General features: G+C 36.4%; 1 protein-coding gene across 1 annotated transcript in view; it reads right to left on the reverse strand.

Moving 5' to 3' along the window:
- Nucleotides 1–4150: 4150 nt before the first annotated feature.
- TYR (tyrosinase) overlaps nt 4151–14877 on the reverse strand; it is a 90485-nt gene continuing 79758 nt past the window's right edge. Inside the window, exons 4-5 of the mRNA XM_019739563.3 lie at nt 9907–10088; nt 4151–4790 (exon numbers count right to left, since the gene is read on the reverse strand). Of these exons, the coding sequence (XP_019595122.2) occupies nt 4558–4790; nt 9907–10088 (415 nt within the window). The 3' untranslated portion in view covers nt 4151–4557. The remainder of the gene's footprint in view (nt 4791–9906; nt 10089–14877) is intronic.

Genomic DNA, 14877 nt, shown 5'->3' on the forward strand with positions numbered 1-14877 from the left:
TTCATTCAGACTATTCTGATGTCCCGTGCTCATTCTTCCAAGGGTGGATTTCTGGTTCTGTTACTTGTATTCTTGCATAATTCTTGAGGCACACACACCTTTCTACCTGGCCAAGATACACACATTTCTGAAAATATCTCATTTTGGGACCAATTTACATGCGTGTTATTTTCTCTCTCTAATATGGCTTTAGTCTGAATTTTCTACAAATTTTAGTGAGAGAAAATGACCATTATATGTAGTAGTTTGGAAAAGGCATGTTTATGAAAGGGAGCAATACTTCAAGTGCCAATTAGGGTCTTCAGCTCCTCTCAGAGATAATTGCAACTCTTTTTCCTTCTAACTTCATCTTTTCATTTTCTTTTTTATTCCTTTTGTTCTCTTATTTTTAGACTCCTTCTCTTTGCATTTTAAAATCCATACAACCCGTTTCGAACGCACTGTGGCAATTCATTAGAAACTAGCCATAAAAATATTCATATACTTTGACTCAGCAATCATACTACCAGTAAATAATTTAAAAGAAATCAGATGCCAAATGTACCAAGATATTCCTTATAGCACTAAAGATAATTTAAAAGATACATAAAACCTAAATGTCTAGTAGCAAGGAACTGGTTAGTTATGACACATCAACAGAATTAAACAATAAATCAGAGTGAAATTTATAATCATGAATCATCTAGGAGAAACTGGATTCAAATCCCAGCTGAATCACCTAAACTAATGAACAGACATGTAAACCTGGACAAGGTATGTCTCCTATGAAAGTCAGTCTCCTCATTTGAATACACAAATAATACTTCTTCTCATACTGATAACATGAATATGAAATAAGTTTATATATATGAAGTTCTTAGCATAGTTCTTGGAAAATCATAACTACTCGCTAAATTGTTAACATCTTTGTTATTTATTTTTAAACAAGAAATTAAAAACTGTTTGATTATGATTATGATTGTGAAACATATAAGTATTGGTAGATTAACAGGAAGTTATGAGAATAATTTCTTACCTTACTGTTAAGAAAAGAACTCATAAAACAATTAAACATGGGCCATATAGAGTTTTAATAAGGCTTCTATTTAAAAGAAGATACTTAAACTATCCCGTTGTAAGTTTTAAATAGCTGAATGATTTGAAAACCCTTAAGGCCTCCAGTGTCATAGGCAATTTTATCTTCACTATATTGTACAAGCTAAGAAATGCTTTTGGAAAATAAGCTACACAAAGTTTAAAAAAAACAACTCTTTTTACTTGCATTTAAGCAGCTTTCGGAAGAGTCTAATCAGAAGGGGAGAGGGACTTTATTCCACTGACATGCCCTGCAAAATAGCACAGGCTCACAGTAGGGTGGCGACAATGAGTCCCTTTTTATGGTGACAAAGAAAACTGCTCCAAATCAAAGCCCATATATACAAGGGAAATGCTATTTTAAAACATTCACAATCAATGCTAGTTGCCACTCTGCTAGATACACTGGCTGAAATGGACTTGTACCCATCACATATTTGTTTCTACAGATGAAGAATTATATATTTGACTTGTTGGAAAGGTTAGGTACTAAAAATAATCTTTTTTTTTTTTTTTTTTTTTTTTTTTTTTTTTTTTAATAAAACCAAAGGAACAGAAAAAGTGGCAGCTGCTTATTGCGTATTTCTTTCTCTGTAACAAATTGTGACTTGTAATGTGGCAGTGAAAAACAGAAGAGCCGAAAATGGATCAATTTATAAAATCTATACTATGAAACAACGCCATAGAATGTAATGCTGATTAGAATTTAATAAAACTGCTATGGTAGGTGTTTTGAAATACCAGTCATGTAATTTTGGTACCTTATTGAGAGAACCATGGAATCAATGTGGTGGTAGTTTTATCACAGGTGTTACTGCTACTCAAGTAGTTACCTTGAGCGTCTAGAGCAGGGGTGTCAAAACTGCGGCCCACGGGCCAACTGCGGTCTGCAATCTATTGTTAATTGGCCCGCAGCAAATTCCAAAACTATATTTAGTTTACTTAAATAAACCAGGTGAGGCAATACGTATGTGAGTGGCCCGGCTGTTTGTGTATTTTACCGCATACGGCCCTTGGTAAAAAACGTTGAAAAAGTTCAGACACGACACCTCTGCTCTAGAGAAACAAACAATAGTCTCTGTTGAAGTGCAGTGATAAAGGAGGCAATTGGCTTGTGATAAAGTAAAGAATGACTTTATACAGCTCCCTGTCAGTGACAATGAAATTTCCTTGGATGGACTTTTATTCAAGATGCTTTGTAAAAAATGATTAAATATACCATCTGGACTAAAATTTTGCCTTCCAATCAAGCCTAGCTAAGTCATTGTTTTGTATTCTGGGATCAGAGTAAAGGGAACCATGATCACTGTTACTGCTTCTCCAGAATCTTCTGCAGATCCTTTTCCAGATTTGTTTTCCCACTCCTTGTTCTCAGTTTTATTTCCAATTCCCAACTAAACTGAATTCACAGCTTAGATGCTATTGCTATTTTACTTTAAATCTTTTTCTTTTATTTTTTCTGGTTATGCACCACGTTGAGGATATAATCCCCGGTATTTGCCCTCTAGTCTCACAGACTTTCACTGTGTCAGTAAGTAGGCTGCTTCCCATCACTCGCCCGACTTTTCTCTACTAGGCATCAGAAATTAGACAAGCTGGCAAATGATAAATCTGACAACTCGTCAGAGTGCAAACAGGAATATTGCTCTATAATTGAGTTTGTTAACTATTAGTTAATTTCTTAAGAGTCAGTGACATTACTTCAGCAATAATTGTAAATTTCTATTCATTCTAGATGAAAAATAGCCAAAATCACAGGACCAGTGTGTAGAATAGGATGATTTTTTGCTTTTCTTTGAAATCCAAACTGGAACTAAATGAAATGGGATCATTTAAAATTATGTAATTTTGACTTCAGGTCAGTCTTTTCTAGATAAAAGCACTGTCAAGAGCTCAATTTTTAAATGCATTTATAAACAATCTGAACACTACGCTTTAGACCTTATGGGAATTGCAGAATATTTTAGTTGAAAGGTTGTGTACAGGTCAGCAGGTCTCCTCTTCAATTCCCTCGCACAGATGGAGAGGCTCAGGCACCAGACCCAGGCAGGTGTCTGGGAGCCTGGGTTGTACAAGCCTGTCTTTAAAGCATGGCATCAAGATTGAAAAGACTGTTCAGAGATGATGCTGAAAATGTAACTCAAACAGTCAAACTGAAGTATGTATTTGAAAATGCTAAGCGCACATATATAAGGGAACTGAGGAGACTGAGGAAGCCAAGACAGCAAATGAATTTGGGTGAGAGGGTGGAAGCTGAAATCTGGCGAAGCTGATACTGTGACAGCATGACAGGGATTTTTTTTTTATAGAGTATACTTGGCCTTGCTCCTGAATGGGGAGTTATTAAGAGTCCTGAGTCAATTTAAATAAATACTACTATAGATTCAATACTTAAATTCTCTTTATAGAATTCAAGTTGAATTAACCATCCAACCTATGTGTGAAGAATTGCGGTGATAACCACTTATTATTTTCTAAGGATGTCAATTTTGGTTTTGGAAAGCTCAGAGTGCTGGTTAGTTTTTCCTCTTATTGGACCCTTTTAACTTCCACTCACTGGTCCTAGTCTTTTATGCTATGCATTGCTGTAATACAAATGTATATCCATTGGACTATTTTTAACAATTTAATTGGATCCAAAAGTTCAAGTACCAGGGTTATCTTGACATCCTAATTTATGGTTTTACAAGCCAAGAAAAATAGAAATGTTATTTTACTAGAACTACAGGAAGGCTGATATTCACATAATTGTTCTGAACCTTCAAATGTTTTATAGCATTTTAAACATTTTCTAATACAATGAAATTCTTCTTAGAAGATTGAAAAAAACACTCTTAATAGGATGATTATTGTCATGGTCAACATGTTTAATGAACACATCTTAAGGCAGGCACTTAGCCAGATTTGTTGTAGGGGCAGGGTTCTTGTTTTCTGTGACCTTCAAAAGGTCAAGAACTGAAGGTTGTTTTATATTTGATGTCCATCACACATTTTGGAGCAGTAATGTAAAATATAAGGGAAACTATGCTCTCTGAGGAAAATAAAAATGTGTTTATCAAGCTCAAAAGAGTCAGTATAAATGTGTTACTATTTTATTAAAATCAAAGAAAGGAGATAATAAAAAAGAAACATGTCATTAAACAATCAGAAGGAAAAAGTCAAATATTGCCACATTTTATAAGAGCACTTTTATGCAGATACAAGTAACAATTACTCATTACCAAATGGCATACTTTCCTGGGAAATATGGGCTTGAGGAAAACTGTCAAAGAAGATGATCAAAAAACAGCAAGACGAGCACAGGCGCAGTCTACCTGAGTTGGAGGGGGCATATACTTTGTATTAGAATTAGATTACAATTCTGATCATGATCTTCACAGACAAATACCAGGGATTGCCATTGGAACGTCCCCCGGAGACTCCAACACCCCTTGCGTTAGAGTGAAGTCAGGCTTCTTGGCCCTACCTTGTTGCCTAAGCCTTTTATAAACGACTCTGATGCAACAAGCTGTGGTAATCTTCCTTTTCCATGAGGAGTGGCTGATTTTCTTCAGTGAGCTGCTTTCTCTTGCGACGACAATGACGGAACAGGCTCATAAGCCCTCCCAGCACAACAGTGAGGACAGACCCCACCACAGCTGCCCCAATGAGCCACGGCCAAATCCGACTCGCTTGTTCTAAGTAGGGCTTAATGTAATCTTGAAAAAAGTCCGGCTCTGAAATAGAAAGACATCCCAATGTTTTTACTATCATCATCGTCGTCCTCCTCCTCCTCCTTATCTGTATCATCATCAGGACCCTTGGGTAGGACTTTGGAGTCACACACTCTGGTTTGAATGCCAGCTCTGCTACTTACCAGCTACAAGAGCTTGGGAAAGGTAAACCTAATATTTCTAAGCCCCAGTTTTTTCATCGGGAAAATAGGAAAACAATACCGTCTTGTTGGGTTGTTTTAAAGTTTGTAGATAATATCTGATCTGTAAATTATACAGTGTCTGCCCCCAAGTCAGCTACTATAATGTTTTAGCTGTTCATTCTGGTATTCACTTCCATGTTTCTAAATAACAGGCAAATGTTACTATCTCTTATCAGGTTTATCTCCAGAGTTCCTCAAATACACATGATGATTTTAGCTCTCTTACAAACTCCCCTTTTCTTTCTTCGATCTTTTCATAATAATAATATCATGATTGGGGGCAAATCCACATCTAGGATTTTCATTACTTTTAGTATTACATATTATTGACAGTTGAATGAAATGTTATGCTATGATTACATTTCCTTTCTTACATTTTTTACCCTTGAACTTAATAATTTATTGTATCTTTTGCTTGATTTTAAAGTACCCACCACTATTTATAATCTACTTTAAGATATTCTATATCCATTTTGTAATACAATGGAAATGAGAGTGCATATAGAGCTTAACATAACAGAAAATGATGGCTATATGACTTAAGTCTTGACCAAAGTAAAATATTCAACTTTTGCGCAGTTCCCTTAAAAATAAAAAGGTGTGCCTTTGCCTTTTTCCTTAGGTGGAGTGTGGTTAGTATCTTGCTGAGCCATCATGGACCATGTGATCCATGTTAAACCCTAGACCTTATGGGACTATAAGAAAGGAATTATGAAGCTGATATTTAAAAACATTCCAAAATCGTTATTTGAATAATAAATTAATTTACATAAGCCTTGGGTATTTGAATCTAGATCTGCTCCCCATTTCTACTTTCCCACCCTTGTTGATGGAACTATAACCTTCCTTTATGATCCCATTCCTTGGCAATAGTCAGTTAATGTGTGGTGGGCCACTGACTCGTCACGGGCCAATCAGAATCATTTCTCAGAATTAACTGTGCTGGAATTGAGAGTTGGGTAGTTCCAGAACTGATGATAGCCTTGCTTCTCAACATGTGGAAGACAGGATGATGTCAACACACTCCCAAAACTAGAGACAAGACTCAGACAATGAATACAATAGTATATTATTCAAAAAAAAAAAAAAAAGAAAAAAAAGGAATCTTAACCATTTGCAACAACATGGATGGACCTAGAGGGTATTATATAATAAGTGAAATAAATCATACAGAGAGAGACAAATACCACATGATTTTACTTATATGTGAAATACAAAGGACAAAACACACACACACACAAACAAAACAGAAACAGACTCATAGATACAGAGAAAAAACAGATGGTTACCAAGATGGGAGGCAGGTTAGGGAGCTGAGTGAAAAAGGTGAAGGGATTAAGAAGTACAAATTCATAATTACAAAATAGTTATGGGGATGCAAATTAAAGCATAGGGAGTATGGGCAATAAAATGGTAGTAACTATGTATAGTGCCAGGTGTGTACGAGACTAGTCAGGGGGATCACTTCTTAAATTATATAAATGTCCAACCACTATGCTGTATACCTGATGCCAATATAAAATAATATTGAATGTCAACTATAATTGAAAAAAAACAAAAACTGATAATGAAAAAAGAAATCAGAGGATGAGGGAGTTTGGGGGGAGAGAGAGAGAGAGAATCAGTCCTTAGTTCCTGCTGTCCCTCAGTCAGTTGCATTTCTGCTTTTTCCACAGTTAGAGTCATCCTGTTCTTTGAGTTTTGTAAACTAATGAATTCTCCTTTTATCTAATCTCATTCCTATGGAGTTTCTGCTATTTGAACTTCAAAAATTCCTACTTATTTAAAAAAATTAATTATATGCCTACTACAATAAAAGATAAAGTACCTTTGGATATTCTGGAATTACAATTATATATAAACTTCATATATAGTAAAAGTGAGATCCATAACCAAGGAGAAAAGGAGTATTTATTTAATAAAATATCTTGGAAAAAAATAGGTGGCAATATGAAGTAAAATTTAAAATGAGACTCTCACTTTACCCCATAAACTCAATGATGTTCAGAACAATTAAAGCATGGATATTATTCAATTCAGAGAATTTGTTAAAAAATAATTTTATATCAAAGCCTAGTATTCATTCAAAGAAGATAAAGTGGAACTTCCAAGGCTTAAATGGGGCTATGGGGCTAAAACCCTGTCCATTTTTCCTACGTTTTGTTTTGTTCTGCCTTCCTTGGCACTGTCCTTTTGTTAGCTGTCACTAGGATACCTCTAAATACCTTAGAATTTATTAAGCATAATTTGAACAGTACTGCAATTTAATGTTTGCGTTTTATTTTTATTTTTTCCCCATCAGGAAGGGACAATAACTTGCAAACGATAAACATTATCAAATAAATTATAATATAAATGATTTATAACTTGGAATTATAGTAATTTAAATCTAAACAATGAAAACCAGCAAAGCTGAAATAAAGTAATTTAAAAATGTTAAAATTTTGTTCCCTCAAACATAAAAGTTATTGTTTTTAATGTATTTTAGAATTGTTTTGAAAATGTGACTACAAATGCCTACAAATTGCTATTTGTCACTTCAATAATTGTACATTTAAAATTTCCAATCAAATGCACAGTATACAGAGGTCACATAGTAAGTATAATTTCCTTTATTTTATTTTTAAAGATTTAAATGGAAATTAGTAATAAATACATTTAAGCCCCTAATGTGACTCTTTGAGTCTTTCTATCTTTACTCCTCTGATAGTTTTTGTTCCCTTTCAGTAAAAAGCACCCTTTGGACAGTAGGGAAAAAAACAATGAGGTGGAACATATGTATACAAGACACATGGGGAATAAAGAGAACCCCCTCTCCCATGCAGTAATGGAGAGATAGTGTGTGATTCAATATTTGCAACTTATACTTGCTTTGTGAAAAAATTAGTCACTATCTTTATGTTCTCAATTGAGTTATCTATAAAACAGAATAGATATCACTACCAGATAGGGTTATGAAGATTGGCAGAAATAACAATTTTTATGAATCTTTGAAAACCATTATCAATATGCTGCTTTCTTTATCTACTGTGGATATTTACACAAAGAAGGGAAAACGTGAGACTGTTCCTCTTTGACTCACACTAAGCCCCTTCCCTTACCATACATCTAACCTTTGAAAAATTCCCTGTTCTCAGTTATCTTAATGTTTTCAAAGAGCCAATCTCCTCTGCCAGCCATTTTAGTATTCCTTCCATTGGCTATGCTCTTCAGATAAGGCAAAATAGGTCAACCATATCTGTTCAATTAGGGGTCCCCCAAAGGGCAGGAACATGTTGATAAAATACAGGTTCTCTCATTGACCCTAAATCATGGTTTTGCTATGCCGTATACTAACTGGATGGCCTAGGACAAGTTACTTAAATTATTTAAGCCTCTGCTTTCTCATCTGTGAAAAGGAAAAAGAAATAATAGTACCTACTTCATATGGTAGTAATGAAGATTAAAGGACATAATGCAAACAGCACAGCTAGAAGAGTTCCAAGCACATTAAAAAATGCTCAATATGTGTTAGCTATTATGAAATGACTAAATTTATCTCCTTGGTGTTAATTTTCCATCGCTCATACTACCCAAATAGGAGAATTTAGCTACAATAAATACACTTTACACTTTATACCTCTATTTTTCTTGTTATTCTTTTAGGTTAAAATATTCCCTGTGCTCTTCTATCTGCTACCTGCCTGCTCATCCTTCAAAACCTTGTCTTGCCTATTCAGATGAAATAGTCAGAAGTCATTGTTTTGTTTTCTCCTCTATGAAATTTATGACTTCTTTACTACACTTAACACAGCCTCCTGTTTCATTCTTTCTTGCACAATTGTCTGACTTCCACATTGAATTTATAGCTCTTTGAGGTCTGGCACAAGAGGTAGCAAGTCGGTATATGTCATTCATTTGTTCATTTTGTCTTATTTATCTGTGTATGTTTTCATGAATTATCAATGAGTATAATGAAACATCAATGCTTGTTGAATACCTCTTACCGACAAGCCTTATGTTGTTTTACTGCTTTTGGTTGTTGCCCCTCTGTGTTAGTGGAAAGCAGGGTGAAGTGCAGTGAAGAGGACCTCCTAGTGACAAAATCTGACTCCCCTACATATTGGTGTTTGATATTGGGAAAGTCACTTAAATTCTCTAAGTATCAGTGTCCTCACCTCTTTCTAGGGATGATAATACTTAAATAGACGGTGGTTAATAATGCATGTACGGAATCTGCACATAGCAGGCTCTCGAGATGGGGGACACATAACTGTCTGTTCCTCATTTATTAAGAAGTTATTGAAATAGTTCTTTCTACTCAGAAAAAAAAATATGTAAAACCAAGATCTAGTTAAATTACCACTACCTTAATTATAGTCATAGCAATTATCATTATAATAGTTGTTGTTGTTGTTGTTATTATTATTACTTATAATCAAAATGTCCATAATTTTTCTTGGTAATCCAGTAGGAAGTTCCCAAAGGAATTCCCAAACTGCTGGATGTTTATCTGTGCCACACTGCCCTATGCTTTTTAACACATCTCATTCATTTAATTGTCATATCTCTGAGTTATTCTGACCCCAAATTTCAGGTTAAGAAACTGAGATTCAGGGAATTGAACTAAAATTTCCCAAGGTCACACAATAATCAGCAAATAGAGTCATGTCTGAAACCCATTTTTTCTTCTGATTTTAATTCTAGTGCTCTTTCCATGGTTTTCATGTACAAGATGTATATTAAGCAGAATGAATGTAAATTTAAATATTCTTGCAACTTGGTTCATGTAATAAATTGGTGATAAGAATTGCAATGCACTTTCCCAATTTAAAGGATTTGGTGATAACCTTGTAAAAACATAAGGTTTTGTATTCTCTCAAAAGAAATTGGTTACACTTTATATAGAAATTCATATGAAAGAAATTGAACTTTACCTGACTCTTGTAGGTAGCTATAGTCGTAGCCCAGGTCTCTGGATGAAATAAAGAAATCACCATTTCTGTAGAGAGGTATGAAAGGAACCATGTAGGATTCCCGGTTATGTCCAATGGGTGCATTGGCTTCTGGATAAACTTCTTGAAGAGGTCGGTGCCTTCGTAGCCACTGTTCAAAAATACTGCAGAGGAAAGGATTATTCAGACTCAGAAACATACTGTTTATAAAGCAAATATTTGGATTGCTATAGTAAAATAATACATATCTGACATGTTTTTTTTTTATTTTTATTAAAAACATAGCACACAATATTATATTAGTTTCAGTTGTACACAATAGTTATTCAACATTTATATAGCTAAAGAAGTGATCACCATGATAAGGTCGGCAACCATTGACACCGTACCATGCTATCACGATATTATTGACTATATTGCCTATATTGTACATTACATCCCCATGCCTTATTTGTTTTATACCTGGAAATTTGGACCACTTATTGCCCTTCACCTTTCCCCCTACACTTTTTAATTTTCCAGTTACAGTTGACATTCAATATTTATTTTATATTTCAGATATACCGCATATGGTTAGACAGTTATATAATTTAAAAAATAATCCCCCTGATTAGTCTACCTGGCACTATAGGTAGTTATTACCATATTATCAACTATATTCCCTGTGTTTTATTTACATCCCCATGATTATTTTGTAACTACCAATTTGTATTTCTCAATCCCTTCATCTTTTACACTCTGCCTCCAACCCCTCTCCCATCTATCAACTGATAAATCTAGTATCCATCTGACAGCATACATAGTTATTACAGTATTGTTGACTATAATCCTTATGCTATATCCTACATCCTCATGACTACTTTCTAACATCCAATTTGTACTTCTTAACCTCTTCCCTTTTTTCATCCAACCCCTCAACACCTCTCCCATCTGACAACCATCAAAACATTCTCAGTATATGTGAGTTTGTTTCTGTTTTGTTTGTTTATTTTGTTCTTTAGATTCCACATATAAGTGAAATCACATTGCATATGTCTTTCACTATCTAACATACTCCACTCAGCACAGTACCGTCTAGGTCCATCCATGCCGCAGCAGATAGGAAGAACTCTTTTTCTTCCCTGGCCAAGCAATATTCCACTGTATATTTGTACCACCTCCTCTTTGTCCATTCTTCTATCAACAGACATCCAGGCTGCCTCCACATCTTGTCCATTGTAAACAATGCTGCAATAAACATATGGATGCACACATCCCCTCGAAGTAGAGTTTTGGATTTCTTCGGATAAATGCCAGGAAGTGGGATTACTGGGTCCTTCTTTGTCTCTTCTTATAGCCTTTGTTTACAAGACTATTTTGTCTGTTATATAAGTATTGCTACCCCAGCTTTTTTGTTTGTTTTCATTTTCATGAAAAAAAACATTTTCTATCCCTTTAGTTTCAGTCTGTGTGTGTCTTTTGATCTGAAGCGAGTCTCTTGTAGGTAGCATATGTAAGGGCTTCGTTTTCTTATCCATTCAACCAACCTGTGTTTTTGATTGGATCATTTAATCCACTTACATAGAAAGTAATTGTTGATAGATATGTAGTCATTCCCATTTTATTATTCATATTTTTGATTTTGATTTTTTCCATCTTAAAGAAGTCCCTGTAACATTCCTTGTAATACTGGTTTGGTGGTGATAAACTCCTTTAGCCTTTTCTTGTCTGGGAAGCTCTTCATCCGTTCTTCAATTTTAAATGATAGCCTTTGCTGGGTAGAGTATCCTTGGTCTTAGGTCCTTGTTTTTCATTACTTTGAATATTTTGTGCCAATCCCTTCTGGCCTGCAAAATTCCTGTTGAGAAATCAGTTGACTCTTATGGGAGTTCCCTTGTAGGTAACTAACTGCTTTTCTCTTGCTGCTTTTGGGATTCTCTCTTTGTCTATAACCTTTGTCATTTTGATTATGATGTGTCTTGGTGTGGGTCTGTTTGGATGAATATTTGTTTGGGACTCTCTGCACTTCGTGGGCTTGTATGTCTGTTTCCTTCACCAGGTTAGGAAAATTTTCAGTCATTATTTCTACAAACAGATTCTTAATCCCGTGCTTTCTCTCTTTTCCTTCTGGTATCCATATGATGCAAATGTTGTCATGCTTGATGTTGTCCCAGACGTCTCTTAAACTATCCTCATTTTTTTTTTTTTGGATTCTTTTTTGTTTTGGTTGTTCAAATTAGGTGTTTTCTGCTACTTTGTCTTCCAAATCACTGGTCTGATCCAGCTGAATCACTGCTTCATGTACTCTGCTGGTGATAATTTTCTAGTGTATTCTTCATTTCAGTTATTGTATTCTTCATTTCTGACTGGTTCTTTTTCATGGTTTCTATGTCCTTTTTTATGCTCGCTATTTCTTTATTGAAATTCACATTAAATTCCTTGAGCATCATTATAATACTTGTTTTGAAATCTGTATCTGGCAGGTTGCCTTCATTTTGTTTAGTTCTTTTTCTGGAGTTTTCTCCTGTTCTTTCATTTGGAACATATTTCTTTGTTTCCACATTTTGGCTGCCTCTCTGTTTCTTTCAGTGTATTGGGTAGGGCTGCTATGTCTCCTAGTCTTGCCTGGTGGCCTTAAGTAATAGGAGTCCTGTGCAGCCCAGTCTCCCTGGTCAGCTGAGCTGGGTGCTCCAGGAGTGTATTTTGTGTGGGTCATGTGTACCCTCTGTTATAGTTGAGCTTTGATTGTTGTTGGCATGTCAGTGGGTGGTACTGACCCTCAGGCTGACTGGCTATGGTGTTTGGCCATGTCCATAGCTTATGGGCTGCTGTGTGGGGGTCTTACCCCATGGAGTAGGTTTTGCCCCAGTGGGCTCTGGTGCCTGTTGAGACTACCTTTTGTGTGTGCGGCTTGTGGGGCTAACTGGGTGGTGCTGTGCTGTAGTCTGAAGCCAGCCTCCAAGTATGTTGGTTCTGGTGCCTCTTGGGAGGGGCTGTGGCCCAGGTCAGCCACTGCCTGTGACTGTCCAGGGAGTACCTGATAGGAGCTACAAAGCAATTCATATTTAATTGCTGCCTGTGCTGTACCTGGAGGCGGGTAGGAGAGGCCACGCTGTGAATTGAGGATGGTTGCCACCAGTATCAGGTCTCGGGTAGCTCTGCAAAAAGCCAGCACACTCTGAGGCTTGTTGCCACCTGCTGGCTCCCATAAGTTTCAGCTATTGGTAAAGCTTCCTGCAGTAGGCAAATTGGGTGAGGCAGGATCTCATTGAGTCAGCAGGGTGGAACAGTGGAGCTCACCAAGCCAATCAGATTCAGATTTGGCTTGTGAGGGCGGGCTCAATACAGGAAAGATAGTAGCTCCCTGCTGACTGCCTAAGAGAAGGGTCCCACAAAGGGAAACTAGAAACTGTTTCCCTCCAGTCCTCACCTGAAGTTATACAAGTCAGTCTTTCCCCACGTGTCTCTGATGCCCCCAGAGTCCATCCGCAGGATCTCAGGGAGAGCACCTATGCGGGCCCTTTACAAGGATGTCTGGGTTTCCCGGAACCTTCTCTTCTACGCACATGGTTGGAATGCCCACTGGTTTTCACATGCAGAAGTTGTGGGGGATCCTCTTCCTGGCACCAGTACTGTGGACTGGGGATCTTGGTGTGGGGGGCTGGGGTCCCTTGATCCTTAGTGGGGAACCTCTGTGACCAAGACATTTCTCCCAATTTTCAACTGCCACACATGGGTGTGGGACCAGCCTGTTTCACGTCTCTGCCCCTCCTACAAGTCTCAACATAGCTTCTTTATATCCTGAGTTATAAAACTTCTGTTTATCTAGGCTTCAGTTGGTTCTCTAGATTGATTATTCTATAATTTAGTCGTAATTTTGATGTGTTTATGGGATGAGACTAACACAGCAGTTATCTACTCCACTATCTTGGATCTCCTAATAGTGATTTATCCATATCTGACATATCTTAAAATCCCAAGATGTGGAAAGATGCCAAATATATTTTTCATGCTTTGAACATATTTTATAGAGCACCAGTGTATGCTGTCAAGCTCTGATGAAACTCACTCATTTGAAAGCAATATTAGAGGATAACTTTGAAATAGGAATTTCTTAGAAGATAAATGAAACTTACATGACAAGCTTAGACCCTTCAGAATGCTGTAGAACAAGGTAATTATTAGTTGAGTGACAACTGAGTTATAGTTGTAAGTTAAATGTGTTTCTTGTAAAGAAAGAACGTATGAAACTCAATTGGAATTAATACTAGAATTTGGTCATTTTTTTGGTCATGGTGAATGACTTTCAATTATTTCAACCATCTTGTTATGTTTGGTGAAATGTATGCTTAATGAATCTTGGAGCGAGAAAGAGCTCACTTTCCATGTAGAGGCTAAAAATACTTGTTTAGTTTTCCAACTTCCCCTGAAGCTAGAGTATGACCTCATGCTCAACACTCAGTCAATCAGACATACCCTCCAAGACTTTGAAACAGGAGATACTGACACAAAGAAGCGAGGACAATGGAAAACTAGTCTAGTAGTGGACAGTAGCAGTTGTGATTACAACATCAAGTTTTTAGGGCCAGTAAGGTCAGAGGTACCAGGACAGGTATTTGCTGTCCTGTGTTCTCTAGCATGATTTTGGCAGATGCTTGGCTGCTGCCCTCTCCCTTGTTTCCACCTGTTCCTAAACCTGCTTCTCCATGATTTACTGACTTATCCAATATCCTCTCAGCCAGAGTTAGTTTCTGTTGCATTCAATTAAGAACGCTAACTGGAACAATAGTTTAAAAAATAAAAAGATCAAAAAGGTCCAGTAAAAAAAAAAAAAAGGTTTAAGCTATAGCAGGATTTATAGTTGGTCATTAAAAGGGTGACAAAGAGAATGGCTTTGTACTATTAGGTCATATAACATGGGGGGAAGAACCCTACATCACTAGATCTGGAGTCAGAGAACACCCCTTGAGGCCT

This window comes from Rhinolophus sinicus, chromosome 14, assembly GCF_057876585.1.
Source record: "Rhinolophus sinicus isolate RSI-liver-muscle chromosome 14, RSI-T2T, whole genome shotgun sequence".
NCBI lineage: Eukaryota > Metazoa > Chordata > Mammalia > Chiroptera > Rhinolophidae > Rhinolophus > Rhinolophus sinicus.